Source organism: Macaca nemestrina, chromosome 8 (assembly GCF_043159975.1).
Source record: "Macaca nemestrina isolate mMacNem1 chromosome 8, mMacNem.hap1, whole genome shotgun sequence".
NCBI classification, from domain to species: domain Eukaryota; kingdom Metazoa; phylum Chordata; class Mammalia; order Primates; family Cercopithecidae; genus Macaca; species Macaca nemestrina.
The window spans coordinates 135,832,939-135,859,770 of NC_092132.1; the positions used below are offsets into that span (position 1 = coordinate 135,832,939).

General features: G+C 39.2%; 1 protein-coding gene across 17 annotated transcripts in view; it reads left to right on the forward strand.

Annotated features, from left to right (window-relative positions):
* The window catches only part of LOC105482130 (pleckstrin and Sec7 domain containing 3), a 710,412-nt gene that overhangs the window by 477,005 nt on the left and 206,575 nt on the right, over window positions 1–26,832 (forward strand). For 13 of the 17 annotated variants that reach the window (XM_071068564.1, XM_071068551.1, XM_071068554.1 and 10 more), the window contains one exon: window positions 3,262–3,351. In XM_071068564.1, the coding sequence (XP_070924665.1) occupies window positions 3,262–3,351 (90 nt within the window). Of the gene's footprint in view, window positions 1–3,261; window positions 3,352–5,772; window positions 26,367–26,832 lie in introns of those variants that run through there. The other 4 variants (XM_071068553.1, XM_071068555.1, XM_071068563.1 and 1 more) reach the window with 1 other exon arrangement.

Below are 26,832 nucleotides of genomic sequence, written 5' to 3' on the forward strand. Positions count from 1 at the left end.
ATGAAAGAGTCAAGGTTTTTAACAACAACAACAAAAAATGTCAGCACTGTCATTGTAAATATTTAGATAGCTTGAGTGGGACAAATTGTTTTATTTTGTGAAACTGAAGGGTGGCTAGGAAAGGGGAGGTGGGAAGTGATTACTCCCATGGCACACGGGTGTATGTTCTCAGGCAAATCTGTCTTTGAATTTGAGGTTGTGCATACATATTCCCTTAAAACTATGCCTGTGCATCTTCTTGAAGGTCTTTCTGTGTCACCGGGACTGGAGTGCAGTGGCACAATTATGGCTCACTGTAACTTCAACATCCTGGGCTCAAGTGATCCTTCCACCTCAGCCTCCAGAGTAGCTGGGACTGCAAAGCGTGCGTCTTCACACCCAGCTAATTTTCATATTGCTTGTATAGATGGGTGTTACTCAGGCTAGTCTTGATCTCCCGGGCTCAAGGGATCCTCCTGCCTCGGCCTCCCCGGCAGTGCTGGGATTACAGGCATGAGCCACCATGCCTGGCCTCCTTTATATTTATTTATTTTCCGAACTGGTCTCTCGCTCGATCGCTCGGCCTGGAGTGCAGTGGCACAATCTTGGCTTACTGTAACCTCTACCTCCCGGGTTCACATGGTTCTCCTGCCTCAGCCCCCTGAGTAGCTGGGATTACAGGCACCCGCCATGACGTCTGGCTTTTTTTTTTTTTTTTTTTTTTTTTTTCATATTTTTAGTAGAGATGGGATTCCGTCATGTTGGCCAGGCTGGTCTCGATCTCCTGACCTCAAGTGATCCGCCTGCCTTGGCCTCCCAAAGTGCTGAGATTATAGGGGTGAGCCACTGCTCGCGGCCTCTGCCACTTTTTTAAAGTCTATCTGGAGAAGTCTGCTTTCTCGTTTTGAATACTGTAGGTATTCAAATGAATTTAGTAGGTGCTGTTCTACCCTACTGTTAGTCTTTTGTGAATGAATAGCATGACCTTGAAAAGCATACCTTTATGCATAGTGGTAGTGTATACAGGTACATTTATTTATTTGGTTGGGTTTTTTTTTTTATTTTTTATTTATTTATCTATTCTGAGATGGAGTCTTGCTCTTGCTTCCCAGCATGGAGTGCAGTGGTAGGATCTCTGCTCACTACAACCTCTACCTCCCGGGTTCAAGCAATTCTCCTGCCTCAGCCTCCCGAGTAGCTGGGATTACAGGTGCCTGCCACTGCACCCAGCTAATTTTTGTGTTTTTAGTAGAGACGGGGTTTCACCATGTTGGCCAGGCTGGTCTTGAACTCCTGACCTCATGATCTGCCCACCTCGGCCTCACAAAGTGCTGGGATTACAGGCTTGAGCCACCATGCCTGGCCACAGGTATATTTCGATGCTGGTACACTTTGTATTCACTTGGACTACATTTTGCTAGAGATACCTGTGACACTTGTCTGTGCTCTGCTTTCCTCTCCTGCACTTGTCACAGATGTATCTTGCTGTGTTTATGGAACCTAGGAATCCTCCACAGCTGGCAGCTTCTACTAGTTGTTTGGAGCTAGAATAAGAGGCGATTCTCTGTAATAGCGATTTTGTTAGTTTTCTTAGTTTGTATCTTTGCTCTTTTTGTAGTTTGGGTTTTCTAATTACTTTATTAATGTGATTTCCTTTTGTTAAACTTTATTGTCCTTAAACCAGCTTTGAAGACGTGCTGGAAGATAATTTTCCATGGGTCTCACACTTTCCTGTGTGTTTTGTGAACAGAGGCTGTGGCTGCCTTTGTTCTTGTCTATCTTTTCAAGATTATTTCTATATACAGTGAGTAGCTTTGGAAGATGCTGTAGTGACTTCATAGTAGCGGTCAGGTTTGCATATCTCCCTGGAAGGTAGAGCTGGTGTCTCCTGCTAGTGCAAAGGGATAGGCATCTTTCCCATGATTAAAGATTCCAGCTTCTGAAGTTCAGGGTTTTCTCTCCTATAATGCAACACATTGCATGTGCAGGTGGCATGTGGCCCTATTCAAGTTGCTCTGTGACAACTGGGGCTCAGGGAACTAGAGCCCAGTGGTCACAAGGTAATGTTGATATTCTGGCTACCCCTGTTATTGTAAGTAAAAATACCTTGTCTCTCACCCAGGAGACTTCTATCCTCTGCCAGCATTTATTAGCTTGTGACAGGCTAACATGTTGACTTGAAAGTAGTGTAAATCTCTGATCCTTCACAGGTCTTGACAGTATGTAGGTAACACAAATAAATGTATAAACAGCTATCTGGGTTCAGCTCAGAAATGTCAGTTTTTACCCATGATTTTTATTAAAAACTATATTACATATTGTTTAAATGTAGCATCGGTTTTTCAAATTTTTTTCTACATTATAGTAAGTTTTTGGTATAAGTTTGCTATTTATATTTAATGAGAATTTTAAAAGCATAATAAACCATGTTTTTAGTGCACTAAAATTGTATGTATGTTTATATAAACTTGTGTTTGGTTTGTTTTTGTTTTTTGAGATACAGTTGCACTCTGTCATCCACGCTGGAGTACAGTAGTGCAATCTCGGCTCACTGCAACCTCTGCCTCCGCGGTTCAAGCGATTCTCATGCCTCAACCTCCCGAGTAGCTGGGACTACAGTCACCTGCCACTAAGCCTGGCTAAATTTTGTGTTTTTAGTAGAGACAGGATTTTGCCATGTTGGCCAGGCTGGTCTCAAACTCTTGACCTCAAGTAATCCACGCACCTGCACCTCACAAAATGCTGGGATTACAAACATGAGCTACGAGCCACTGTGCCCAGCCCTGTGTTTGTAAATACATGTCTAGTTATGATTTTGCTTTTTTGGGTTTTTTTTTTTTTTTTTTTTTTTGAGGCAGAGTCTCGCTCTGTCATCCAGGCTGGAATACAGTGGCGTCATCTCCGCTCACTGCAACCTCCGCCTCCCGGGTTCAAGTGATTCTCCTGCCTCAGCCTCCCTTGTAGCTGAGACTACAGTTGCATGCCACCATGCCCAGCTAATTTTTTGTATTTTTAATAGACACAGGGTTTCTATTAAACATGTTAGTAGTAGACGGGGTTTGTACTAAACATAGCACTATGTTAGCCCGGATGGTCTCTATCTCCTGACCTCGTGATCCACCCACCTCGGCCTCTCAAAGTGCAGGGGTTACAGGCATGAGCCACCGCACCTGGCCTAGTTATGTTTTTAAAAACAAATTATTGGTCTGCCTCATCACATATTTATGAATCAGTTTTAATTCCATGAATGTCATAGTGATGTACTGTTTGCCTCTATTTCAGAATATTGGAAAGAAGATGACCTGTCAGGAGTTCATTGCCAATCTGCAAGGGGTAAATGAGGGTGTTGATTTCTCCAAGGATCTGCTGAAAGTAAGCATGGAACTATTGGTTTTTAATGTACACTTATGTTTCTATGTGCTGCTTACAGCTTAATCCTAAGTAGGCTAAGGATCACTTTATTTTGCTTTTTGCTTTTAGTTTTACTCGTGATGTTTCTTTTAAGCCTTGTCCTTGATTTTTCATGCTGCAAAATACCTTAAGTTGATAATTTCTAGAGGTCTGCATTATAATCAATAATACTGAGGTAAGTAAATTTGGAATGGTTGGTGATACAAATAGTGAGTGGCAGTTTTTGTTTGATTTATCTGTAAATAGACTATCAGAATTTGAGAAAGGTCACAAGGGTATATGCACTATGGAAACAGAGAAGCATTTGCAGGCTATAATGGAAACACTTCCAACTGTGTTCAATCCCTAGTCTCAGAACCACTCAGGTTGTCTCTGGAAATAGATTAAATTCAATTCTCAGTAATTGTAGGGTGCCTGAACTATTTGCATTTGGCTTTATTATTGGTAACAATCAGCATGTTTTTCCCCATCATCAGATTGTTTTCAAGGAGACAACAAAATCAGCTTTGGAATTCATGCATGCTCCAGCATGGTGAATGAGATGGGCATTTGATTGAGTACGAAATAATGGTAATATGAATATTTTGGGAGTTGTAGGATAAGATGTGTACATTGAGAATGTGGTTTTTATAGATCTCTATTTGATTCTAGCCTTTTTAAAAACTTAGTACACATATAGGTTTCTTTTGGAATCAATTTCTTTAAATGAATTTTCGAGAAAGGTGACATTTGAATCAGCTGTGGTATGGAAATATATGACATGATATGGAAATGTTGAAAGACATGTCCTTTGTTATGTTTTATGTAACTTTTAAGCTATATAGAATAGAGTTCTGCCAGATTTGGAAAGACATATCTACTATGGTAAACGAAAGAAGCCATTACGATGCAGTAATATGACATTCTTAGTCTTCCTGACTTTATTTGCAGCACATTACAAAAGATTATGAAAAAAAAGGCAGGAAGAAAAGTAGCTTTAATTTATGGAGTAAAGAAGGCATTTTTTTAGGTCCTTCATAGAGCAAATGCTGCCATTTCTAAAGGTATAATTCCAAATGGGAGCGGGAGATAAACGGTGCAGGATTGTGACGTGATAAAGATGTTTTATAGCTTCCATTAAATCCGGATGGTGTTAACAAGACTTTTTTCAGTCTAGTGGTATTTGCGTGGAAAATTACGGAGTCTCTCCAAGAGAGGATTTGTGAGGCTTTTATCAACTTATGTCAGAAATGAAAGTTGACAGGAAAATTCTCATAGTGAAGTTTTTAGAATTTAGTGGTAGGCTTATGGTAACCTGCATGACTACTGGCAAATTATTGGCTAATTTACAGCATGGTTGGTGGAGCTGTATTAAACCATGTATGGTTAATATGCAGTCCAGAGGCTACTGTTCACTTTGAGTGAATGTGTTCTTTGACTTCATCTACCAAGAATTTGCCAGATGATTTGTTGCTGTTGTGCAATGGGATTACGTTTGTAAACCTCGGGGAAAATGTGTATTATTTGTTTTTTTTGTTGTTGTGAGAAGATGATAGTGAAATGATACTGAAAATGGAGGTGTTTAGCATGGATATTGTCAAGTGAAATACTGATTCTCTTCCATAACAAACCCCAGCCGCTCACCCATCCAAGATGGTTTTCCATTTCAATAGGAATGGGTTTTATTGAAAATTTCAGTAAGAAAAGGTTTTCTTTAAACCATGTTTGTTTCATTTCTCTATTCTGTGTGCTGTTCATTTTTCCTTCCCTTTCCTCCCTTTCTTCTTGACTTCCTTTTGTCCTGGTTTCTTTTTGTCTTTTCCTTTCTCTTTGGCTTTCTAGTTTTCTTTTGGTATCTTTTTTTCTCATTCTCTTTGTCTTAGGATAGCTATCGCTGGATTCCCTGCTGAGATAAATTACTAGGTGGAATACGTACTTGAATTTTGGGGGAAAATACTGTTATATATGTGTTACACAGATACATACATACATAGAAACTTTTCAATGTTTGGCGTCATCTTACAGGTTTTTTAATATCCTGGTCATTCTCTCTTTCTTTGCCACCTTCCCTATCTCCACGTGACAGGTGTGTGTGACATTCCGTTTATTTTTTGTGAGATAAAAGGAAAAATTATGACCTTTATTAGGTTTCCTCATAATCATATATAGAAACTGCTAGATTCGATATCAAAAAATGCTTAAAGTTACATAGATTAAACTGAGTTTTTCATTGTTACATATTGACCTTGATACTTTTAGATTAATTTGGATCAAAAGTAACATTTGGATTTATGTCTGTTCAGATTTCTTTGACCCGGAAGTAACATTTGTACTTTTATGTCTGTTGTTGTGTGTTATTTTGTAGTTGGGAACATTATTGAAGGTCTGCTATGTGTTTACTAGGTGTTGTGGGATTGGAGAAGATGCTGAAACCAAATGGGCACCTGTCCTCAGAGATCACAGACTACTGAGAAACACTGGAGGGGTCTGTCTCCATAAAATGGACAGTTATTCCATGTTGAAATAAAAGTATAAGCCAAATTCTGTTTTGTTTTCTGAAGAGAAAGGGTTAAGGTCTAAAAGGTCTAAAAAATAGACCGTGACATATTTAAATGTATGAGAAATGAGAAACTTGTGTTAAGTCCTTTAATTCAGATAATTTAATTAATATTTTGCTTCTGAATTTGCCTTATACTCTTTTGAAGGGATGGATGATACATTGAGCCCTTTTTTTTGGTTTAAAATTCCATTGCAGTTTTCGTTGTTTAGTCAGTTAACCTAAACCGGTATTTGACTTTTTTCCCCTACAAGGTGCTTCGAGTATAAGATATGGATATCTGTGATAAAAGTGAAATAAGTTGGATATCAGAAGACAACCAGTGATAGGATATTATTTACGTTCTTCAAAACAGAAAGCTGGGAGGAGGTGATGTTTGAGATGGTATATTAGTCCATTCTCCCACCGCTGTAAAGAAATACCTCATACTGAGTAATTTATAAAGAACAGAGGTTTATTTTGCTCATGGTTCTGCGGGCTGTACAGAAAGCATGATGCTGGCACCTGCTTGACTTCTAGGGAGGCCTCAGGAAACTTAAAATCATGGCATATGGGAAGGCAGGCACATCTTACATGGCCAGAGCAGGAGGAAGAGAGGGAGGAGGGAGATACTACACACTATTAAATAGCCATAGCTCAGGAGAGCTCACTCATCATCATGAGAACAGCACCAAGGGGATGGTGCTAACCCATTCATGAGAACTCTGCCCTCCTGATCCAGTCACTTCCCACCAGACCCCATATCCCGTACTGTGGATTATTATCCAACGTGAGATTTGGTGGGGACACAAACTATGTCAAATGGCCTTTTGAAGTATAGGTAAAAGACTTACTTGTTATCTTGGTTATTATTCCATTGCACTTCCTGCCCCTTCTTTCACCCAAACACATTCTCCTATGTACCCCTCTCAACTACATGATCAAATCAAGACAGTAATTCATTTAACAAAATAGGCCAGATCACCTGGTATGATTGACATAGTACAGATAAACACAAAAAAGTCTGTTATTGTCTTACAAGTTTCTGAATAACACTGTGAACATGTTTCTACGGGCTCCGCCCATCCCAGCGGTTGGATGTGGTTTGCATTCAAGCATCCTTGGGGACAATGTGGAAGAGAAAGGGGAGGTTCTGATTTGGGTCTGACAGATTTAGTAAAACATTCCTAAGGCTCTAATAAGTATTACAGCTGCTAAGGACATGAATAAAGAGGGATAAGAATGGAGAATGAGGGCTAGCTCTGTATTGTAGGCTGTGTTTTGAAGGACAGTATAGTATGAGGATTGAGATTATGATTTGAGAGCTGTACTTGACTGGGTTCTAATACCAGGTTCTATCTCTTAATAGTCAGGGGACTATGTCAAGTAAATGCTGTATTTCAATGTCCTCATCTGTAAAATGGGAGATTTTATTAGTACCCATGTCATTTGGTTGTTTCAATACTTGAATATATATATATGTGTGTGTGTGTATATACATACACACGTGTATGTATATATACAGCTTTTAGAGTCCTCACATGTAGTAAGTATTGTCTGTTAGCTATTAAAACTTTTTATTTTTGATATTATTTTACTTAGCCTAAAGTGGGCTGGCATGGGACCCTATCCTTTCCTGCAGGTACCTGGGTTTAAGATTTTTTAGAGGCAAGTGAGATTAGTGGCAGTAGTCAAAACCTCTCCCCACCATCCCTTTTTAGCTTGCTGCTTTCCAAGGATACATATCCTCTGCTCTTTGAAAGGAACCACCTGTGACATTGACCTGAAAATGAACCTTGCTTAACCCTTACCTTTTTACCTTGTTAACAGCCTCTTTCTCCTGGGTCTATCCCTCTTCCCCCATTTTTATACCTTATATTTGGTTTGCGTTTTTAGTGACTTCCGTCTTTGATGCTGCAAGAGGGGAAGTACTTAGGGTACATTGGCTCTTGGACTGGTCCTGGAATTTTGAAGAACCTTTGAGGAAGCAAACTAGTTCATACTCTCCTAAGATCCCAAGATGATCCTAGGATATTGGAGATGTGAATTATTTGAAGTGATTGAAATATCCCTGGGGGAAACAAGGGTTGCTAGAGATCTGCCTTCCAAATGGAGAGGCCTTGGTCTGAAGGATCAGGTCCAGGAGTTGTTGGGATTCTGCTTTGTCTCGCCGCAATTTTTATGGACTGTGTCAGCCTGGGAACGTCTTTCACTCAGTCCATCGGTGGCTGATACCAGTGAGTGAAGTGTTAGCTTTTGATTATGTGCATATTTCTGAAACTCTTCACTCTGTAGAATAACCTTTGAAAATTCATAACAGCCTAGATATGGAATCAACCTAAACGTTCATCAGCAGATGAACGGATAAAATGTGGTAGATGTGCACAGTGGAATACTATTTGGCCTTAAAAAGGAGGAATTCTGTCATTTGTGACATCGATAAATCTGGAGGACATTACACTAAATGAAATAAGCCAGGCACAGAAAGACAAATACCGCATGATCTCGCTTACAGTGGAATCTAAAAAAGTTGATCTCACAGATTTAAGGAGTAGAATGGTGGTTACCAGGGTCTGGGGATGGCGGGGATTTGAACAAAGGGTACAGTTTCCTTTAGACAATATAAATAAATCTTGGAGCTCTGTTGTATAGCATGGTGACTGTAGTTAATAACATTATATTGTTTATTTGAAAATCACTAGAATAGATTTTGAATGTTATCACAAAACAGTTAAGTATGTGCGGTGAGAAATATGTTAATTAGCTTTATTTAATCATTGTACAGTATATATGTATATTCAAAATATCACATTGCATACCATAACTATATACAGTTTTCATTTGTCAATTAAAACATTTAAAAATAATAATTTTCCTGAAAGTTCCTCCATCTTGTGTTCAAAATGCAGTGTCTTGCTCCTCTGCCTTTCTGTTCCCTGAATTTTATTTCTTCTGAGTTTCATAGGAAACCCTTGTTCTTGATTGTAACAGAAAAGCTGCATTTCTATCCTCTGTCGAATCTGCTCTGCGTTTCTATCCTCTATCGAATCTGCTCTGCGTTTCTGTCCTCTATCGAATCTGCTCTGCGTTTCTATCCTACCCTCTATCGAATCTGCTCTGCGTTTCTATCCTCTATCGAATCTGCTCTGCATTTCTGTCCTCTGTCGAAGCTGCTCTGCGTTTCTATCCTACCCTCTATCGAATCTGCTCTGCGTTCCTGTCCTCTATCGAATCTGCTCTGCGTTCCTGTCCTCTATCGAATCTGCTCTGCGTTCCTGTCCTCTATCGAATCTGCTCTGCGTTTCTATCTTCTGTCGAATCTGCTCTGCGTTTCTATCTTCTGTCGAATCTGCTCTGCATGTGTAACTCCAGTGGTTGATAATCCTCCATTTCTTATTATATAGGGAAAAGACACATGGCCTTTCAGTGATGGTCACCAGGTATTTATATATTTAGAGATGAAATGTCCGTTTGAAAATGTATTTACTTGAAAGAAGGGAAGAAACTGAGAAAAGACAAGGAGATCCTGGCAAACGGGGTAGGAACGTGTAGGGTGGAAGGTCAGTTATTGACTGTCCCATAATTTCATTCTGAAGAGACATCTAGACAGTAGATTTTGACATGACATGAACCCAGTTGTTTTCTATCCCACTTTCCCATTGCCACCTACCATTTAATACTCAGATACTGCTCTCCTTAGTATTTTTATTCCAGTCATTGTTAGATTTTTTTTTTGGGGGGGGGGAAGCAGTTAAATTCAGTAAGTACCAAGGGACAGTAGAAAGAAATTAGCTGAAACAGTTTCTCCTTTAAGAATTTTTATATCAACTTATTGATGGAGAAAACAGAAGCAACAAAAAGTTCCATATATTTGCAAAGTAACTAAATATTTGTGATGAAACTGAACACAATTTGCAGAATGTTTAAAAACATACCTTGTCCAAAAAAAAAAAAAAAAATACCTTGAATGTATTTGAATACACAGGTAGCTCTAAGAATAATTTTAGTTACAAGGCAGTGTTACTGGAAGTAATTGAAAAGGTAGGAAAATCTTATAGAGACCAATGAGTATGACAGTGTTTAGGTTATTGCTTACTATTAGATGTTTGACATTAAAATATTCTTTAAATATTTACTTTTTTGAATAGAAATTGCTTTCCTTGGGAATTTATGAACTTTAAAATTAGCATGTCTTCACTTAAGGGAAGACCAAAAGTTTTAATGTGGAAGAGAGTGTGTGTGTGTGTGAAGAAAGGGTTAGTTAAATTGAAAGGATGTAAATCAGTATGCTTGGCCAAGCAGGATTTATAAGCTTCATTCCATGAATGGAATGATTAAAAAAAAAATTGAATTAAATTGTTACCTAGTCTATTGGTTAGAATCCCAATAAAAGTTGTCATTCAAATGCATTTGTTTTCCCTTGCTTTCTCAAAGGACAGAGTTCAGGCAAGGTTCTTTTAGGAGAAGGTTCCGAGAATATGTAGGATACCTCCATCCGGTTTTTAACCTATCTTGTCAGCTGAAAGGATTATATATTTTGCTTTAAACATAATTTTCTCGTTTGGTTTTCTTAGGGGAAAATAATTTGTGAAAGTGATGGAGGAATTAGCCAAGAAGATAGAATTTAAACACACTCAAAAGATCAGCAAAGATAAAACACATTTTAAATAAAGATTAATGCATCTTTTTGGACAAGGAAGAAACATAATTAGGAAATATAGTATGATGCTTTCAGATTTGTAACCATTAGGCTTTTTAATCAGTTACAGCCATATATAAGGGTAAATAACAACAAATGAATCATCCATTAAAAATCTAGAGATAAGGAATTTTTGTAAGTTCAAACCACAAAAAGGATCAGTTTACACAGAGTGACAGCAAGAGCTGTAATGATTCTTCTTTGAAGAAAAAAAAAGAAAGAAATACAAGAGCAAAACTGACCCAGCTTTCTTTCTGAGTTCCATCAACCCCTTTCAGCCAGGGAGCAGATTGGAAATTTAGCCCTGACAATTGCCCTACTTTTTAATATTTTCTACCAGAAGGCTTAACCTAAGCAACAGGAAGTCTTTTTTCCGTATTTCATCTTCCCATCCCCATTGTTGCTCTCTCCTCTCTGATCTTTACTTCCTGATTAACACTGAGTACAAGTATAACTGGAGACATCAGAATAAGACTAGGTTTTATTAATGTCACCATTCTAGTTTGTGCTATCATACTATAGTTTTGCAGATGTTACCATTGGAGGGGACTGGGCAAATGGCACAAGGACTATGTTCTTTTCTTAAAACTGCCTGTGAGTCTGTAATTCTTTCAGTAAAACAATGACAAAAATAATGAACACGTCCACTCTAAAAAAAAAAAAGGGGGGGGGTAGTTTGTCTATTCAGCCAGAGGTTTTAGGCATCATAAAAATTGGCTTAATGAAATTTTACTACTCTTGGTCATTCTTTTAAAGTACTGAGTATAGTATAATGACCAACAGTTCAGGTATAACTATATAACAGTATTAAAAACACTGATGTTTTAAGAAAAAGACAATGGGAATTGTTTTGAAGAATTGAAAGCTGGAAAGTAACATGATCCTATGTTTATTATCATGTTTTACTCTGGATGTTTGAAGAATTGTTTAGGGAAGTGGAAAGACAGTAAAATTGCAGTTGTCTATGTGAGAAGGATGGTGACTCGGATGCTGGGTGGTGACAATATTGAAGGAAAAAGTATTTAATTATTTTGAGCTTACTATTAGAGATTCTATTGCTAGACTGATTCCTGATGGCCCTTACCTGAATGAAGTAGAAAAGAAACAAAAAGTAGAACCTGAATTTTCTCTTCCCAGTTAATGTTTGTTTGTTTGTTTGTTTGTTTTTGCAACACAGTCTCTATTGCCCAGGCTGGAATGCAGTGACATGATCTCTGCTCACTGCAGCCTCTGCCTCCCAGCTTCAGTCGATCCTCCTGCCACAGCCTCCCGAGTAGCTGGGATTACAGACATCCACCGCCACGTCCAGCTAATTTTTTTTTTTTTTTTGTATGTAGAAATAGGGTTTTACCATGTTGACAAGGTTGGTCTTGAACTAGTGACCTCAAATGATCCACCCACCTTGGCCTCCCAAAGTGGCATGAGCCATTGTGCCCAGACCCCAGTTAATGTTTATTTGACCTGTTAGGCTGAATGTCATGGAAGGCTGTGTGGCAGAGTGAAATGAGTAGTTAAAGATCTGGAAAGTCATCCCAGTATCTTACCTTGGCCACACAACTTAATCCTTTTCCGTTTTCTCAGGTATGGCATGGAATAAAAATACCTTCCTCTAACAGCGATTAGAATTAAATACAATAAGGTGTGTTAAGTGGCTAGCATTGTGCCCGTGTGGAATACACTAGTTGTTCTGACTGGGTTATGAAAGTCCCTGGGCTCTAAGCCTGTCTTAGTGTTGCTCGCGACTAGTGGCGGCACCCCTGAGTGATCATTTCACTTTGTGCCTGCGTTTTCTCATTTGTAAAAGAAGATACTTGGCCTGTGCCCATAGTTTTCAGGTTTTCGGTTTAGTCTCCTGGAGCCTGGGTCCGGGGTTCACCCTTCCCTGTCGCCACTCCCCTTCCGCTGCAGAAGTTGTTCTTTTTCTGTCATGTTCTAACTTCCTCAGGTGATGTCTTTTGAGCAAAATATTACACGGCAAAAAAGAAGTTGGAAAAACTTCACAGGGCGATCTTGTAAGGATCATTTCAGTCTAAGTGCTGGGCATTTTCTCAACATTGTTTTTTTTCTTTGTGAATCCAAATCACATTTCTTAAGTTTTAACTCTCACCTTGTATTTACTGGTTTAGACAAAGAGGTACATACTTAGTAATAATGGAACCAGAGAATGTTCAGATCTAAATCCAAGAAAATTGCTTTTGTCATCGCAGCATTTTCAAAAGGTTATTCCCAAAGGACTATACAAGAGGAAGAAGCAGACCTCAGTCGGAAAAAGGTCTGAACTTTTTATAAAGGAAAAGCCTGAACTGAATTCTCAAAAATACTTGATCTGAGTTATATTCGGAGTATGTAGCTGAAAATAGGAACTTATGGGTGGTATTTAAGTGTAGCTAAAAAAAGAGCATCAACTGTTGCCTGGAGTAGGTGAGTTCTTTCCAAGAGAAGGTCATGGAAACCTGGTAGCAACAGTATCCATGGAGGAAGAGGGCTTGGATGCCTGTCCTGTGTAGGTCGGAGAGCCTTTTAAGAGAAAAGCTAGGTCTGCAAGCTTTTTGAGAGAAAAGCTTTAAAGGTTCTGGCTTAAAATACGGAATATTGCTGCTTTCTTCAGTAAAGCAAATCAAGCTGAGTTACGTGATGAAAGGTGGGTGGCGTGTTTCCGTTTCTGCCCTTCCAGTGCAGGTCTGGCAGCTTGCTTTCACTTTCAATCACATGCTCATCATGGGCAGAATAAGGATGCTGCTTTTGGTGTGGTTCAGACCGTGAATGAAAAACGGTGATGATAATGAGGGTAATACTTTGAAGTAACTGAAGATCCACAAATCATGTTCATGCGTTTTCTTAAAAAAAAACAAATTTACCAAAAAGAAGTCTGTTAGAACGTTTCAACAGAACAGATACTGCTTAAGAGTACAAACAGATTTTTAACCCCCCCAAAAAAAGAAAAAAGGAAAAAAAGTTTGAGTGTTAGTGGTTGTAATCATTAAGGGTACTGTAATGGAATATTAATGATTCCCAGTGGATTTTATTTTCAATTTGATCATGAAGAAGTGCCACAGAATTTCCTATTCAGATGTATCCATAGACGTTTAAATGTTTGTATGTTTGGAGCATTTTAATTTTTATTTATTTCATTTTATTTTTTATTTTATTTTATTTTATTTTAATTTCATATTTTATTTTATTTTATTTTGAGACAGGGTCTCACCCTGTTGCCCAGGCTGGAGTGCAGTGGCACGATCTCGGCTCACTGCAACCTCTACCTCCTAGGTTGAAGCGATTCTCTTGCTTCAGCTTCCCGAGTAGCTGGGATTACAGGCGTGCACCACCATGCCTGTCTAATTTTTATATTTGTAGTAGGGACAGGGGTTTCACCATGTTGGCCAGGCTTGTCTCGAACTCCTGGCCTCAAGTGATCCGCCCACCTTGGCCTCCCAAAGTACTGGGATTACAGGCTTGAGCTGCTGCACCCAGCCTTGTTTGGAGCATGTTTAAAGTGTCATAACAGTCCAGGATTGCTGCCCCTCTCGCTAACATGAACATGTATTATGGATATGAATGTAACTGGTCACATTGTGAATAAAAACCACCCTCTTTTTGCTATGATATATCAGGAGACTGAGGAGCTCCTTGGGATTGATGCCCCACTTTCAGCAGACCAGCAGTGCAAGGATAACTGGAACTATCATGACAATTATTCTATCCTGCACGTGGTATTTACATAGCCAATAAGGACACAGAAAAATTTTATTTTAAAGGCATTTGTAGTTATACAGTCAAAATATCCCATAAAGGAAAACGATTTGTTATTATAGTAATGCTTCACTTAGCTAAAGGTCAATCGTTTTTTGAAAAAGACTCAAAAAGTTGAAAACAAGCAAAAAAATAAAAATAACTCTCAACAGCCAGAATAATTAGAATCCATGTATTAATAACTGACCTCACAAATTTCACACAGACCTTAATTTAGATCCTCTTTTTTAATAATACCCACAATTAGTTTTCACTTTGAAATGTTTGGCCTGTTCCTTCCCCTGGCGTATCATAATCCCATGGGCCTGTAGACATAGGCGAATACCACCATACAAGTCCCTGCTGACCATCACTGAGCCAGCTCTTCAGTTAATAGCCACATCCAACTGATTTTAATAAAATGAATTTAATAGAACACAAACATTTAGATTATTACATCAATTTTTAAGTTGAAATTATTTATTAATTTTGAGATGCAGTCTCACTCTGTCACCCAGGCTGGAATGCAGTGGCATGATTTCAGCTCACTGCAACCTCTGCCTCCCAGGTTCAAGCGATTCTCCTGTCTTAGCCTCCCTAGTAGTTGGGATTACAGGCACCCACTACCACGCCCTGCTAATTTTTATATTTTTAGTGGAAACAGGGTTTCACCATATTGGTCAGGCTGATCTGGAACACCTGACCTCAAGTAATCCACCCACCTCGGCTTCCCAAAGTTCTGGGATTACAGGCATGAGCCATCGCACCTGGCCTAAGTTGAAATTGTTTTAAAGAAACAATTGTTTTCTCAGTTTGGCCATGAAGTAGAAGAATGGAGTTCAAGGAACTGATGTCCCTCAGATAGAGGGGCAGTAGCAAGAAGTGATGTGCTAATGAGATAAAGAGAAAATGTTGAAACCTTAAAGGGCACTAGGTCTCCAAATGGGACAGCTGGAGTTACTTTGAAGAGAGGCGTTCAAATCTGTGTAGTCAGTAGCCTCTCAGAATGGCTGCATTACAGCACTGCAAAGTAATGGATGTACTTAATGAGTCATCAAAAATGTTACATTTTGTTTACTTAGTTTGATTAAGGAGACAGTATGAAATAGAGTGGAAAGATTGCCAGTAAAAGTATTTTTTAAAGATTTTTTGGCATTTAAAGAAATTAGCTTCAATCAGAAAACTCACTAATGTAGGATAATTCATTTCTCTATCCAAAACCATTCTGGAACTCTGTTCCCTGTCAATGTTGGGTTTTTACTGTTATTTTAAGCATTTTATTTGCTCGTTTTAATTGTTTTAACGTTTACTCTTCCCTTAAACTCTCCATAGATAGCAGCATAGTTTTTGTGCTAAATTGTTGTTTTCTCAGAAACACCAGAAGCCACATTATCCAGATCTTGCAACGAAGTATTTTCTGGATAATGCAGGTACGTGGACCTTCCTCTTCACAACATACCATCTCGTCAGAGGGAGTTCACACATTGTTTTTTTTTTTTTTTTTGGAGTTAGTCTCGCTCTGTCACCCAGGCTGGAGTACAGTGGTGTGATCTCAACTCACTGCAACCTCCACCTCCTGGATTCAAGCGATTCTCCTGCCTTAACCTCCTGAGTAGCTGGGACTACAGGCGCGCACCACCACTCCCGGCTAATTTTTGTATTTTTAATAGAGATGGGATTTCACCATATGGGCCAGGCTTGTCTCCAACTCCTGACCTCATGACCCACCAGCCTTGGCCTCCCAAAGTGCTGGGATTACAGGTGTGAGCGGCTGCACCCGGCCCACACATTCTTATAGTTCTGCTTATCTCCCCAGACTGTCTGTTGAGAAGAATCGTGATACCTTTACACTTTCTCCCAGAAAAAATGAACTGCGCTGTTCATTTGGAAACCACTGCCATTTGTAAAAGACCACAAAGGGAAGTCAGTTCCTGCTCCTGGGGAAAATCATTTCACCATGAAGTTACCTATTCTAAAAGCAATCAGAAGCAATTATTCCTTGAGATTGCAAGATAAGTACATTGTTACTCTTTTTGCCTCATTTCCATGTTCTTTCACTCCCAAAAACAGAAATGAAAGGCAAATATGTATACTCAAAATAGTATCTCGAAAGGTTATTTGCATTTCAGGTTGTCATATGGTATAGACTTAGACAAAAATAAATAAATAAATATATATATATTTGAAAAGAAAGTTAGGGATTTTGAGAACATACTGATTAGATGGTGGTATTGCTTATCACTTGCATTTGATCTTCCTTCCTTCCAGTATTCTTTTTTTTTTTTTTTGAAACGGAGTCTCGCTCTGTCGCCCAGGCTGGAGTGCAGTGGCCGGATCTCAGCTCACCAAGTGCCGCCTCCTGGGTTTACACCATTCTCTTGCCTTGGGAGGACAAGAGACCCTCTTGTTGGCCACAGGATGCCTCATACCTAATGTAATTTTTAGAATAGATCAGATACTCAACACATACTCGTTAAAGAAATAATTTCAGTTTTCTGTAAAACACAGTGGCAGTGATTCATACAACTTGATATTGTATGTAGAATTGTTAGTGTGTTTAAGTATATACATAATTTTGTATTTTATTTTTTGAGAGGAGTTATACCTATAATCAGATATTCAGATGGACGTTTGTTTCCCAGAATATTAAGAGCCATAAGCTAGGATTTCTGAAGTGTGCAGATTTTTACACTAGTGGTTTAATTATAATAAACAAAAACATTAGGAGAACGGAGACTTCTTCCCCCCAAAGCACGCTTTTATTCATTAAGGCCCTGCTGTGTGTCAGGCTCTATAGCTGGGTTACAGGTGCGGCTCTTATTATTTAGGCCATGCCATTCATCTGTTTCAGAATTTAGTAGATAACAGGTATTGGACAACTACACAAATGATGAACTGCTTTACTCAAAATTATATATTAAATGTGTAGGTACAGAAGGCATGCTTAATAGATTTGCCGTATTTGGCAAAAGTCAGAAGCTGTATCAATATAAAACTTAATAGGATTCCTGAGTTCTGGCTTTGGTAAAGGCTGCACTAAATATATTGCAGGGAGCAAGGATGAATAAGACGTGAATTTTGGCCAGGTGCGGTGGCTCACACCTGTAATCCCAGCACTTTGGGAGGTCCAGGCAGGCGGATCACCTGAGCTCAGGAGTTCAGGACCAGCCTGGCCAACATGGTGAAACCCTGTCTCTATTAAAAGTACAAAAATTAGCTGGGCGTGGTGTTGCACGCCTGAAATCCCAGCTACTCGACAGGCTGAGGCAGGAGAATCACTTGAACCTGGGAGGTGGAGGTTGCAGTGAGCTGAGATGGCACCACTGCACTCCAACCTGGGTGGTAGAGACTCCATCTCAAAATAAAAAATTAAAAAAAAAAAGTCATGAATTTTTCCCTGAAGGAATTTTAATCTGGTACAGTAGTTTTCAATCCGGTTACATATTATAATCAATTGGGGCCAGAGGGATAAAAAGTAGGAGGCTGAAATACTCTGAGATGGAAAACTGTCAGGATGGCACAAACATGTTGGAGAAAGGTCTGGTATGTTCTTACAAAGCTAAACATACCTACCCTATGAACCAGTCATTCAAGAGAAACAAAAGCATCTGTTACAAGAGTAATCACAGCAGATTTATTGCTAATAGCACCAAACTGGAAACAACCCAAATATCCACAAACAGGTGACTGGATTAAGAAGCTGTGGAATATCCATTCAGTAGAATATTACTCAATGATGAAAAGGAATGAACTGCGGATACACACAACATCATGAATGAAAGAAGCTTTACATGAGAGTAAGAGTATGCACTACATGATTTTGTTATTTGAAGTTTTAGGATAGACAAAAATAATGTGAGAAAAGGTCAGAAAACAAAGGTGCGCTTCAGGGATGTGAGGACGGGAATCCTCTGGAAACACATGCAGGCACTCTCTGGGTCATGCTAATATTCATGTTGGGGACAATATCATGTGGGGAGATAAAAGCAAAAACTTGCTATCTTCTCCCTGCTTTTCCTTCCCCCTCATCAATCTTAAATGTCTGGGAATGACACCGTATGTGTTTTCACAAAGCCCCTCAGGTGATTCTCATACTCAGTGAGATTGGAACTGTTAAATAGGATATAATACGAAGGAGAGTGTGCTAGTTTCATATTGCTGTCGTAACAAATCGCCACAAACTTAGTGGCTTGAAACAACACAGATTTATTATCTCATTGTTCTGTGGGTTAGAGGTGTGGGTTTGCTTGGCTGGTTCTTCTACTTCGGGTTTTTCCATTCCCAAATCAAGATTTAGGCAGGACTGTGTTTATTTCTGGCGGCTCTGAAGGTGAACCTGCTTCACGTTCATTAAGCTTGTTGGCAGGATTAAGTTCCATGTGGTCACAGGACTGCGGTCCCCATTTTCTTGTTGGTGGTTGGCCGGGATCCTTCTCAGCTTCTAGCGGTCACCTTTAGTCCTTTGCTTGTGGTCAGCTACCTCCATTTTTGAAAGCTAGCAGAGATGACCCAAGTTCTTCTCACTCTCCGGTCCTGTCTGTCCTCCTCGCCCTCCTCTTTTCGCCTCATCTCTATCTGGTTTCCTCTTCTGATGCATCTTCTGAGTGACTGTTCTCCCTTCCTCTTTGAAGGTCTTGTATGATTACACTGGGTCCACCCGGATAATCCAGAATAATCTCCCTGTATTAGGGTTAGTTGATTAGTAACCTTAGTTCCATCTGCCAAGTCCCTTCTTAGCAGTGGCTAGATGAACATTTGATTAAATCATCAGGCGATGAGGCTCTTAGGGGGTCAGCATCTTTAAAATCCTGCATAAATGTCGAATTACATATAAAATTACTGTGGGATTGCAGAATAACGAGAAATGAGTTTCAACTGGACAACATCTGGAAAAGCCCTTTTGAGATGGTAGCATATCGTTGTCTTTTGAAAGGTGGTTCTGATGGGGCTGTAGAGCTGGAGTAGAAGGGACTCTAGTTGGGGTTAACAGCTTAAATGCTAGTGTGGAGACAGGAAGGATGACAATGTGTGGTCCACTTAGAGCAGCCATATCCCTTGAATGTACTCCATGTGTGTTAGTTACTATTTACAGAGGTATTCAGGCTCCTAACGTCAGATTTTTCTAGATCAAAGTGGAAATAAGAGGAATGTCAAGAAGTTAATCGACACTTAGCATGCAGAATCCTTCTTTTAAAAGAACTAAGTCAGTTGTGTGGTATGGTTGTTGTACCACCTTCTCTCTGGCTGTTAGAACTGAGTAGAGTTACACATGAAAACATAAAGTCTGATTTTCTTACTTCTAAACTCTTGAAAGCTCCATATCTACTGACACAAACCAGAGAATGTGGCCTTTGGGAAAAGTCTCCCACTCTCCTTCTGTATTGCCCCACAGAGCTTCCCTCTGTGACCATTTTTAGTGGGCTTTGTACCCTACTTTAGGTGGATGATAACATCAGCACAGTCGCAGCTTGTGTGGAGAGATGACGAGGTCATGTTGGCAGGTCCTTGGTGTCTCTCAACATTACTGCCATATTATAACTGATTTTTTACAACAATTCCACAGAGAGGAAAATCTTTATTAGTATTACTCTCTACCACTTCCCTTCCTTTTCACCTAATTTACTTATAAGCTTTAAAAAGTGTTATGTATACCTTTTTATTTTGAAAGCATTCATCTATACAAAGGAGTCACAGAATACTTGCTGCCAACCTTTGAAAAATACAAAGGATGTAACTGCCCACAGTTGCTTTTATTCAGCCTTCTAAAGTGTGTATACATAAGGGCTAAAATAACAAAACCAGTGCAGCTAGCTGGTCCTTTTTTCGCATGCTGCATATGAGAAATAGGATTAAAAAGGGAAGTTACAGTGGCAGAGCCAAAGGGTCTTTTACAAGAGATCGACAATTTCACTTGCCTTTGGTGACTCATATTTTGCCCTTAAAGCTTCTAGTACATACTAAGCCTTCCGTAGTCTTTCCAGACATTTCTTCCTCTCTCTTGCCAGTGTTTGTTTTCCTTCCTTCTCTTCCCACCTTCCACCCAAACCTGAAGTGCTGGTCATGATGATTAGAGGCCTGCAAAAGGAAACTCGTCGTCTTCTGTGTTTTTTTTACTCACTTTGAGAAGAAAAATAGCTTTTTCTTGGAGTTGCTCTCTGCATTCTGAGCAGACATCGGTACACCTGTAATTCATATAATAGTTAATTGGCACCATTTAGCAGCTGGAAAGGAAGCACTAGCTTCCTCACCGTGTGGCAGTCTCATTCTTGTCACCATCCAGCCATATTCTCTGCTGGTGTCCTGATTAAAGTTTTGTGCTTTCAGACTCGGAGACACTGGGAACTGTTTCTGATTTCATCTTTTTCCATTCATTTTCCCACTTTAATATGCTAAGGTATATTTTCTGATAGCGGTCGCTTTCACCTGTAGTTTTCTCTTTCTGTTTCCACAGTGCGTCTCACTTTGAAAATACTTTGCTTTGCCCATCTATTATGTCAGTTATGTCTGCTTCTGGTTTCTTTTCTCTAGGGAAAATTGATTTTTTAAAAAGGAAACCAAGCCTTTAGAAACTCCCTTAGGTAATTTCTTCCAGCTCTCATGTTCTTATATTTTCCTTGTTTGTAATATCTAATTAAAAGCTTATTATAAGGATCCTTCCAGTGACGTTAACTTCAAGTAAACTGTGTCTGTACTCCTGCAGGTACCCCCATACATTTTTATGAAAAGGGCACGCTCCAATCTGTGGTACGTTTTTAAATCATTAGTATTAATAACTGAAGATTTGGGGGCATTATTTGCATTTGAGAACCCCTTTGCAACCTTAAAATCTATAGGTTTCTAAGCTTCACATTATCTCATATGAACAAAGGTGACACTGCCATTTAAAAACTGAGGCTATCCATACAGAGGTACAGAGAGAGAGAGAGAGAGAGAGAGCAAGCAGGCAGATGGATGCGAGCACAAACACGGTGAGAAAATATCCATGCCTAAGGGCATTTCTTTCAGTGCCTCACTGAATGTGCCCTTCTACTCATTTGCTACGTGAAATCACAACCCTGGCATTTGCCTTCTTAGGATACAAATTAATAATTAAGACCAACCAGTCCATGAAAACTCAAAGTGGAAAGTATAAACAGTAACACATGAACCTAACTGTATTACAAATTAAGTATTTTGTAATTTACACTAAAGGGAATGGAAAAGGAAAGACCTAACATAAATAGTTTTGAAAAACAGTATTTTAACTGGATGCCGTGTGGCTGAAGACAAAAAGAGCAATACAAAAACACTGTACTCTGGTTAGTAAATTTGTTTTTTACGGGGGTAAGAGCTGTTAATTCTGAAACTATTACTGATGCAGAATTTTTCTTCTCGGTCACTTTGCAAGCTGGGGACCCCTGGCCAGCAACAGCCCACCTGGGCCTTGGCCACACTGGTGTGCCCCAGCTTACCTGTGTGATCGCTTGTACCCTTGTTTGGTAGTTCCCGAGCTCTTAGACTGCACTCGAGAAGAATGAGGACATGCGGGGCATGGAAGGGTGGGGAGGGCAGAGAATAATTTTATTGAGTTATGAAAATGGCTTTCAGCAAGGGAGGGAGGAGGTTCCCCTGTGTGGCTGGGTCTGGCACCCTTTATGGACTCAGAATGGGGAGTGCATGCTGATTGGTTTGTAAGTATGCAAAAACGATTAAAGCAAAAACACCACTCAAAGGTGGGCAGGACAGTGTAGAAAAACCAACTGGGAAAGGATAGGAAACCAATTAGGAAAGGGTATATGTAAAATAGGTGAAGGCTGGGGACCAGTCAGAGGAAAATACGCTAAAGAGGAAGACAGGTTCTCAGTTCAGTCCAAGGACTTAAGTTGTAGCTCAGCTTTCAGGCTTTAAACTGTCTTTGGCTTGGAGGTGGGGGTTTTGTGGGGCACCTGCCACTGTCTGTCTAGGTGTTTGTCTGCCTCGGCATTTGTCTGCCTCTGTCATTACTTTATGTATATACTAGGATGTGCAAATAAGCAAACATACTACAGATGATAAGAGGCAGTTTTCTCTCTATGGAAGAAAGAAATTATGAATAAGGAACCCTGTAGTATTGGATTCCAGTTGACGTTATTAGTATGAACTCATAATTTTTAATGTATGGATTGATGCATGTAAATATACACCTGCATATATTTCTTAGCTCTGCCTGCCGAGGGGATCTAGAAGCACTGATATCTCAATACCAATGAGCAGCGTAGCTTCCAGACCTTGGTTTCTAAATACTGGTCACCAGTAAAAGGAATCAATGCTCTGTGGAGAAGTGGTTGGTTTTAGTCCTGGGGCAGGGAAAATACAAGATGAGCCTGGAACATCTTGTGATGCCAGAAAGTAAGTAAGTGCTCAAAAGAGGAGGGTGGTGTGCCAGAAGGCCAACCTGGAGTAGCTCCTAACAGCCAAAGCTGGAACAATTTAAGCAAAAATGTGGTAGTATTAGATTATATTCACAGGAGAAAATGAATATCCATTGAATACATTTTTAAAATTGTGGAGAAGGGACAGCTTTTTATTACTGTTAGGAAAAATGAACAACTGTAAAAGCAAAGAAGGAAATGGCAAATATCATGCTAATTATTGTGGCAGATAGATCCATTGAAGGATACTAAATTTAGCAGATGAAAGTTAGGGAAGAAACAGGATATCTGCATAGTCTCAAAGTATCTCTCCCAAGATATTTATTCATTTTGAGGGGAAAAATAGTAACTTTACAATATAGACAACCCAAGATACCAGCTTAACCAAGTGATCAAGGTTAACATCACCAGTGACAAGACATCTCAACATCATGAAGCCTCTGATGCTCTAAGGAGAAGATAACATAACTTACCTTCCCCAAAATGCCTGACTTCATTGTAAACATGAGAAAACAGCAGCCAAACCCAAATTGCAAGATATTCTGTAGAATAACTGGTGCATCTTCTTTTGAAGTGTCAAAGTCATAAAAGACAAGGGAACACTGAAGAACTATCACCAATTGGAGGAGACTGAGAAGCCATAACAACTGAAGGCATTGTGGGTTCTAGAGAGGATCCTGGAATAGGACAAGGGCAGTAATGGGGAAACTGGTGAAATTTGAATAAGGTCTATAGTTCAGTTAATACTATACCAACATTGACATCCTGGTTTTGATAATTCCACTGATAGTTATGTAAGATGTTAACATTAAGGGAAGGCTGGGTGGAGGATTTACAGGAACTCTTTGTACTATTTGTACAACCTTTTTGTAAGTCTAAAATTATTTCCAAAGAAAAAGGAAAGATGCTGGATGGTTAAATGTACAAAGGTATGTGTACAAGGACATTAATTGCAGCATTGTATGCAATAGCAAAAAATTGAGAATAATACAAATCTCGATCATTGAAGGATTAGGTCAGTTATACTTTATTCATGTAATTAATAGAGTTGTTAAAAAGACTATGTAGAGTTATGAGTAGTGGTTTGGATGTCAAAGTGAAGAGAAGGGGTTAAGAGTATAGCTTCTGTATTCATGCTGCCTGGATCCTCTGATACTTAACACCAATTCTGTGACCTTGGGGAAGTTATTCCTCTATCAGCTTCCTCATCTGGAAATTGGAAACAGTGAATATACCTGCTTATGAACCAGCAATGAGGTTTAAATGTGAAAATCCATGTAAAGCACACAAGATGATACTTAACACATAAAGAATACTTCATAAAGTGAGGACCTAATTATTATTTTCAAGGTATTGATGGTGGGAAATGTCAATACAAAATTAAGTATGGAAGGATACCATTTGTGTTAAAATTCATATGTGAGAATCTTGAAGATTAATGTGTTAATAGTGGTGATATCAGAGAGCAGCATATTAGGGAACTTCTGGTTTTTGGTTTTGTTTTTTTTTTTCGAGAGAGAGGGTCTGCACTTTCACCCAGGCTGGAGTGCATTATAGCGATGCAACCATAGCTCAATGCAACCACAAATTCCTGGGCTCAAGCGATCCTCCCACCTGAGGCCCCTCCCAAGTAGCTGGGACTACAGGCATGTGCCACCAAGACTGGCTAATTTTCTTACTTTTTTTGTTAGAGACAGGGTTTTCCTGTGTTGCCCAGGCTGGTCTCAAATTCCTGGCCTCAAGTAATCTTCCCTCTCGGCCTCCCAAATAGGAACTTCCACTTTCTAAGTGAAATATTTTTAAATTTATTTTGCATAAAGCATACTGAAGGTACCCAGGGAACTTCACTCCAAAATATGACTCCGTGGTATAATAGGTATTTTGAATGAAAGGTTCTTAGAGATCAGCAAATGTGGGAAGAGACTTTTCCCCTACCCAGGTAAAGACTGGACCCACCAAGGAGAACAATTGGTTTTTCCTTTGCCTCCTTGTTATCTCATTATCTATTGCAACAAAGAATACTGAAGTATGTAAGCATGCTGGAATATTTTCTAAAGAGGGCCATTTACAGATTCATCTCTGTTTTCCCATCTGTTCATTCTCCTTGGTAATCATTGATTGCCCTTTGACAGAGTTCCCTGCCTCCGCTATCTCCCCTCTCCTCTATGAAAAGAAGCTGTAGGAATATGTCGGCCCCACTGGAATATTGGGGAACCACTCTGTGATTGTCCCTTGTATATGTTAATAAATTGTATGCCTTTTTTGCTGTTATTCTGCCTTTGGCCAGTTGATTTTCAGTGAAAAAGGGCAAAGGGGAGGTTTGCCTTTGTTCCTGCAATACACTTAAAGAAGTATGCATAGCAACTTCAAAGAGAAGCCTGCTGTCAATATTTATTAAGTAAAACCAGCCATGAAAACTGTATTTCTGAAGCTAAAGGCATCACATAGTGTCCAAGGTCATATGATTTGTCCCTCACATTGGAAATTATGAGACCTGACTCTGCTCTCAGCCACTGAAAACTAGTCGATGTCTACAGTTCTCTGAAATGTGGATCTTAACTTGGAAGATTAACTAATTACTGTGTAATTCTAGGCTGTGAAAGGTTATGGATAACTGAAGAAAGGATGGGTTTGACTAGCCCTTTGTCTTTATGAAAAATAAACCAAATGGCCTAAACTGTAGCATTTTGCCAGTAATAAATAATTCCTGACATTGTTATTAAAATGATTAAACCCTGGAGTTGAGCACCAAAATGGTGATGTAATCTCCAGGACTAAAGTGAAAAACAGGAGAGAGATCAATTGCTTTTTAATCTTTAGGTGGTGGTGGGCCACCTAAGTTACAGGGGGATCCAGAATTCACTAATACTTGCACAAAAACCATCTATGTTTATGTACAGTATAGGTAAAATATATATGGAAATAACTACGTGTTTTCAAAGAATATACTTATATTTATATTTTGGATATAACATCAGTTTGTTTCACGATTATAAAGATTTTTTTTTCCATGCTTGGTTTGATGCCTGTGTCATTCTGAAGTTCCGCATAGTGCTTACTAGGGAACTAAGCCTGACTATTCTAATTTAAATGTATACAGGTTGCATAGCAAATTTAAGGCCCATCTGTCTTTGTGGTGTTGGTGATACTAGGTTGGTTGGCTGGTTGGTTCTTTCTCTTTTTTCTTTTTTTGCTAGATCATATATAAAACAAAGTATACCAGGTTTCTTAAAGAAGTGTATTGCAAGGAAATAGGAAGATGATTCTGAGAAATTAGAATAAAAGGTAAAACTTTCTTCTGTACTGTTCGACTTGTGATTCCTTTTTATATCTTCCCTGTTACAGTCCTTGGCAATTTGAATCACCAAAGCTTTCCAAGGATAAAATGAAAATGTTGAAAGCATTATTTTCCTCATATTACTCCTGGTAATGTTTTTATACATTTTTTCATCCTGGTTTCTTAAATACTTTTGTTTAAGGATACATTACTGGTTGACCAGCTATTTTTAAATCTTTTAGATCTCATTTCAGTTGTACTTTTTTTCATCAGGCCTCCACCTGCTTTTTTATCTGTTTGCAACAGTCACTATTTCATTTGTTGGTAACCATATGGCAGAGCATTTTTTTTTTTTTTTTTTTTTTTTACAATAAAATTAGATGCAGTGTGTTGAAGCCCATATTGTTGTATCACAGTCTCTGGAGAGCTTAAAGTAGGTGGGAGAGGGCATCCCAAAATGCAGCATGCCGCTGATAGGACGGATAATCTTAGCACAGGATTGGATTTTAAAATACTGCATTTCAGAGGTGCCGACATATGTAGCTAGTGCCAGGACAAGAGTAGAGTCTATAGATGAACAGCACAGCTGCAGTGTTGGTGGAGTTTTCCCTCCTATTTCCCAAATACTTTGGTTTCTTAAATTCTAGGACTTTTTTTAAAACTCCTCTTCCTGCACACTGAAATTGTAAGATTTTTCATATGATATAAGCTACTCCCGTGGACCACTGTTGTGAAGTTGAGATCGTCATGGTAACAAACTCTAGGGAAAGATCCATGGACTCTTGGAGTCACATCATCTTGGTTAAAGTTCTGACCCTGTCACTTACTGGCA